This window comes from Telopea speciosissima, chromosome 4, assembly GCF_018873765.1.
Source record: "Telopea speciosissima isolate NSW1024214 ecotype Mountain lineage chromosome 4, Tspe_v1, whole genome shotgun sequence".
Classification (NCBI taxonomy): domain Eukaryota; kingdom Viridiplantae; phylum Streptophyta; class Magnoliopsida; order Proteales; family Proteaceae; genus Telopea; species Telopea speciosissima.
This window is the reverse complement of record NC_057919.1, coordinates 10,447,269-10,453,559: the sequence shown is the minus strand read 5'-3', so window position 1 is coordinate 10,453,559 and position 6,291 is coordinate 10,447,269. Positions and strand designations below refer to the sequence as shown.

Below are 6,291 nucleotides of genomic sequence, written 5' to 3'. Positions count from 1 at the left end.
CCTTTCATAGCTTAGCAAACATTATTGAATAAACTCACTTCTACTTAAACCAAAATTATTCTAAACTATGATCGGTATGTTTAGTTTTAAACTCGATACCTAATTGATACAAAGTTTGGTTGGTTAATTTTGATATTTTGCATCTGATGATTAGGATTTTGATGCCCCTACTTCAGGCATTTTGATGATGATGGGTAGCCTGAACCGTTAAACCCGCGTTTGTTGCTTATGATTTGACTTTGGCTTGGTTAAGTGAGGATGGATAGAAAGTGAGAGTTCTTTTAGTGTGTAGACTATTGGTGTGTTTTCGAATGGATGTAAAATCTCCTCACCCTTCATTTTCTAAGGTAAGTGAGTTAATAACTAGTGGTACATGTTATTTCTAAAAATATTATGAAGATTTATATTTGTAACTACTTCTTTAACTGATGTGTGAGTTTGTGTTTTAATTGAATGTGAGACTTTAAATTGCAAATTTATAAGATCCTGGTTCAGTTTGGCTTTGGGTCAATCGGGTTGAATCGAACTGGTTTGACCAGTTCAGTTTTTTGACATCATAGGGCTATGCTAAAGTAAACAACAAATTGCATAAACTCTGCCGTCTAAAAGATACTTTTTTTTTTTTAATCAAAATAAAATAAATAAATAAATAAATAAAAGATGCTTGCCTTTTTCCTGAGGGAGCGGGGCACGTAAAAAGATGCTTGTTCAATATTCATTTTACTGTAACGTCCGTACCGTTATTGTTTCCGGTGATTTTGTTTTTAAATGCTCATCTATAAAAGTGGGAAAAGAATCGAATAAAGAAAGAGAAAAAAACAAAACACATTAAAAAAGGAAAATAGAAATCCTATTCTTCAGCTATTTCCAATGACCAAACTGACACATCTGACCCTTTCACACCCCAACACTACTAATTAAAATTCAATTTTCTCTCTCTTTCTCTCTCTATCTGGACAGCGCCTTTTATATCTCTGACCGATAGTTTTGTCACAAAATCTGCATGTGTAAGTTGCAGTCGTTGTTGCTTTGGCCCCCACCGCTCAATCCCACCATTACTCACTCCTATTTCAATGCTTCACCGAGAAAGTGAGAGAATCCTAAGCCATACCGGACCCTTTCTTTAATAATTATTTTTTCTTATGAGATTTTTTTTTTGTATTTTCTTATAAAGGAGTTTGGAATTTGGATTCTACTGCTACGTATCATCGATTATCAAATCAGAAAAAAAACAGCGACGAAGTAGGGACTAAGGAGGTTACTTATAAAAGGGATCCCACCACCTTTCTTTCCCTCTTGGGTTTTTTTCGGTTTCTTCACACAAATCAAAACCAGAACGAAAGCGAACAACCACAAGGAAAAAGAGGGGAAAAAAAGAAAATTTTGGTTGGAGATATGGAAATCACGCGTGTCTTCTGATCCATCCAACTGCACTACTACTACAACAACAACAACAACAACAACAACAACAACTGATATCCCCTTGTACCCAGTACCCCTAACTAGTCCTAACCACCTCTTTGAGTTTCTTTTTTCCCTGGAGCGAAAGGAAGAAAAGAGAGTGAGTTTTGGTGATTCAGTTCTAATTTTGTTCTCATGATGGCTGTTCAAGCGCAGCAGTATCCGGAGAATCTGGGTTTTCCTTTGTTCGGATTGCAGGAATGGATGGATTCCTGTGGTGGTGGTGGTGGTGTTGGGTTTAATGATTTATTTTTCAATCCTCAACAGCAAGAACAGATGCAGCAGTTACAGAATCTCAATATCCAGAGAAATCACAACTTGGGTTTCGAAAATAGTCCGGTGGTTTCTTCTTCTTCCAATGGTACTCTTGTTTCAATGGCTTTCTCCGAGTCTTTAGCTGCTCAGATTGATAAGCAAGCATTGGAGATTGATCGTTTTATTCTATTACAGGTAAAGAGGAACTGCATCTATTATTTTTATTGATTGTTCTGTATATGATTGATTTAGTATCTTATTTTGATGTTTCTGTTCTGTTTATTTGGTGGGAAAAAACACAGAATGAGAGACTCAGATCAGCTTTACATGAGCAAAGGAAGCAACAAATGGCGATCCTTCTAAAGAAGATGGAATCAAAGGCGTTGAGCTTACTGAGACGGAAGGATGAAGACATTGCAAGAGCGGCCAAAAGAACAATGGAGCTGGAAGAATGCTTGAGAAGGATAGAAATGGAGAACCAAGCTTGGCAGAAAGTCGCTAAAGAGAACGAGGCCATGGTGGTGGCTCTGAATAACACACTGGAACAGGTGAAAGAGAACGCCTGCTGCTTTCCTTCTGCCGGAGCAGAGGACGCAGAGTCATGTTGCGATGTCTCTCCGGAGCATAACAGGGAAGAGAAAGGAAGAGAAGAAGCCAGATACAATGAAGAACAGGAACCAATGAGAAAGATGGCTTGTAAGGTCTGCAATTCTCGAAGGTCGTGCGTCCTTTTCCTCCCTTGTAGGCATCTGTGTTCGTGCAAGTCTTGCGAAGCCTTCCTCGATTCTTGCCCTGTCTGCAATTCTTTAAAAAATGCAAGCATGGAGGTCTTCTTGTTATAGGAAACAAAAAAGGTCATTCAAATCTTTTCCTTTCTTTCTTTCTTCTCAACTCGTCCTTTACTTGGGGAAATGAGTTCATCTTTTTCTTTTCTTTTACTTTAACAAGAAATGAACGACAACATCATCCATTAACTTTGAACAGAATTGCAGAGCACAGAGAGAGAGAGAGAATCATTTCGGGTGTAGTTATTTTTGCTTCTTTTAGGTTGGACTATTCAATTCAATTGTTTGGTTATTTTCTCTTTTGACTGATTTGATTTTGCCATTTTTTTTCACATAAAATTGTTTTTAATGTCTGAGATACGATTGTTCGTTCGTACTACTGTTACACAGACTGAAAAGATTTGCAGTAAAAACAAAATTAAATCTGAAGGAGAAAGGAAGGAATAAGGAGGGGATTGAGATTTTCCAGTTCAGAATTTTTAAAGGGGAAATACCAAGAAAGATATTTGATTAGTTGAAACGATGGAAATCTGTAAGAAGGAAGAGAGGTTTTCTCGCTATAAAAGCGAATCGATAATTTTTTTTCTTATATTTTGGGGGTTTTGACGGGAGATTGATTCTTATTTTCCCACCGGTTCCCGCCAGGTACAGGATTACCGTAATGGACGGCTGTGATTAAGGATTCTGACATAATTATTAAAGCTGAGGATGAGATTTGGAATCGTGTGTCGTTCTGTAGCTGTGGTGGATTACCTTTTTTTTTTTTTGGTAAACTGTGGTGGATTACGAATTTGTTGGTAAATGGCTATTCCATGGCCCATGGGCCAAGCCATGCGCTAACCACTAAGTACTGATCTCTATCCTCATTGACCCCAACTCTTGAGTTCTTGTACAACATGGATGTTGCATTTTCCAAACATTAGTATCGGGGATAGAACCCTACTAGAAGGAACCAAACCTGCCAATACTGCCCCCTTTGATTGAGATTGGTGTGTGGTTTGTTTGATTACACTATCATCAAAAAAAGAAGGGGTGTGTGAGTGGGAAAAAGATCCTGTCAATCTGTGCAGCGTGCAGCACTTGTGCAGTGCCTGGGATTGAGCAGGCGCTTTGACCGCCTTACCCCTGCTTGGGCAGGGCGTTGGGCAGGGGGTAAGGCGATAAAAATGCCTGTTCAATCCCAGGTGCTGCACATTGTTGCACACTGCCCGGATTGACAGGATCCAAGTCTGTGTGAGTGTGTTGTGTGTTGTGTATATCCGTTCTTATTAAAAAAAAAGTGTTGTGTGTATCCGCCATTCTACGATCTTAAAAGTCAAATAACCTTTTGGAATTGATGTGTGGTTTGTGTGATTACACTTTCATTCAAAAACAAAAAAAAAAACCTGCCAATACTAGTTGCAACTTTGAGAGCACCTGGTGATTGCTCCTTAGACATTTTGATGGGTAATGTAATGTCAAATTACAATTTTAATTCCTTGATCAAACCTTCAAAACCCAAGAACTTTTTTTTAGGTAGAACAAAATCCTAGTCAATGAAAGGTTGTGAGGAGAGAGAAGAATAAAGCCAAATAATAGGACACATCTCCCAATCCAAGTAAGGTATCTCTCGTTTTTTCCTTATACATCTTTTAATTTGGCCTTATTCTTATGTTGTTCAGATTGTGAAGTGGTGAGGTTTATTGCATGGCTCCATTGAGTTTCCTTATATGATGCGTCAAATTTATTTTCTTAAAGTGATTTACTCTCAAGTACAACTAAAACTGAAAAATAACAATTAAGTTCAATACTAATAGTTCCGTTAATATCTATTCTTACAAGTATTGAAATAATTATTGTCACCACCTTATTCTTTGTCATATAGAGAAATTCAATAACTAATTGAATATAAAATAATTTTAAAATATTTAAAAGGATTTTCTTATTGACACCCCTAAGGTATCAAATAGTTTGTAGCTTTAATTTTTTTTTTTGCCTTTTTGGTATGACACATTTTTTTTCCAATGAGGGTAATAGCGTTATTTCATATGCATACTCGAAAAATGTGCATGACAATAACATCTTTTGATAATGATATTAATGATGTCACTTTCAACTTATTTTTTTAAAAACCCTTTTATACCCCTACCTTAAAAACCTTTTAAGGGTAAGACAATGGACAATTAAAAGAGAGTGCTAGGTTCTATTTTTTGGTAAAGAAACTGTCAAGTTCTAAATGCACATATAGAGGTGTCATTTAAACACTCCCATATTTAAATTATGAGAATAGGACTCATGCACGGGAGATTCCTCCCATCAAGCCTGCCCCATAAGGGGTGTGAGTGTTTTTGGTCATTTCACATGCCCATCCAGCTGGCCTCAATGTAGGCCATGGACATGCGCGGCCATGCATGAAAATTTCTACCTTAAATTATTTTGCAAATAATTTACAATACATACCACTGGACGTAGAATTTTTTTTCCAACCATAATCAAATATTTCTCTTGATAGTCTATTTAAATATGGTAAGTGAATTTCTTATTGATGTATATATTTTTTCATTTATAGATAAAGTGATACACACCATGGATCCAATGTACAGATATATAGCCAAGAGACTTCAACCGTTACTACGGTGAAACAAATAATATTTAATTGCAATGATAAGGACCTCTCAAGTCAGAGAACCAATTATAAATTATTATTTTGAATATTGTTTTGTGTCTGTGGACGTTTATGATAATATATAGATGGGCATGGGTAAGGGTTATTATAGAAAGGAGGCAGTTTCCCTTAATCGAGCGGAGAAATTCCTTCACAAATGGGTGATGGGCTAGGAAAAAAGCGAGGTATCATCAACTTCATACAATATGGGGTTAATATTGACCCTAGATGAATTTACTTTTACTTCACCCGACATGGAGGCTTATAAAAATGCCATCTAAAAACTTTACCTGTGGGTGAGCAAATTGATTTACCTTTTACAGTTCTATGAAATGCTTAATAAAGATTGTTATGGTTATTGAAGGCCCAGCCCGAGATAACTCATACCTAGACCATCGTCACCTTCCCAAGCCCAATCTACCCTAAATGTCCAAATGTAAAATTTATAGTAGTTGGGTCTGGGCTGATCTTGACCTTACATTCTCGATTATTTTACAGAACAATCGTCTGGTTGGGACTTGAGACCCATGAAGAAAATAATGGGCCCATAAGATGGCATGGATCGTGATTTGTGAGTGGGTGAATCACATTCCTGCAAGGAGTTGAGGAAGCTTTCAGCATGAAATGTAACAAATCCAAAATTTTGCAACGCAAGGGGTGAAGATTGCTTCATGAACTGGCTCACATATTTAAAGTTTATGGGCTGGGCCAACTTTATATCCTATGAAACCTTAAGCCGTGGTCCTATAGTCTAAAGTCGAGAAAAAAGCGATTAGAGGGAGAGGGGTACAACCCTATCAAGAGTGAAACTTGAGTTGTGAAGAAATTTTCTCTTTTTTGGGGGGTTGGGTTGGTTGGGGGTGGGGCAGGGGTGAGGAGAGGGGTGTAGTACTATTCCACAAAAGTTGGGCCTCGCCCTTAAGTGGGGTAGTATTAGAATTGAAATTAACTAAAAGAGCTTCATTCTGATCTGCCTGGTTATAGAATATTGGCATTTGGACTTATACCTTAGTTACTATAATTGGTCCTTATTGTAGAAAAAAAAAATGAGAACATTAAATGATGATGTAAATGGAAGTCGCAAACAAAAAATTACACAATGCCCAAAAGGATTTACATGGTTCGATAAAATGACTTTCATTTTAT

General features: G+C 37.1%; 1 protein-coding gene across 1 annotated transcript; it reads left to right on the top strand.

Moving 5' to 3' along the window:
- The first annotated feature begins 478 nt into the window (after positions 1-478).
- LOC122658072 (probable BOI-related E3 ubiquitin-protein ligase 3) lies at positions 479-2,800 on the top strand. The gene is made up of 3 exons (XM_043852954.1): positions 479-489; positions 1,526-1,911; positions 2,019-2,800. The coding sequence occupies exons 2-3, from the start codon at positions 1,597-1,599 to the stop codon at positions 2,556-2,558; spliced, it is 855 nt and encodes a 284-aa protein (XP_043708889.1). The 5' UTR covers positions 479-489; positions 1,526-1,596; the 3' UTR covers positions 2,559-2,800.
- Positions 2,801-6,291: the final 3,491 nt, after the last annotated feature.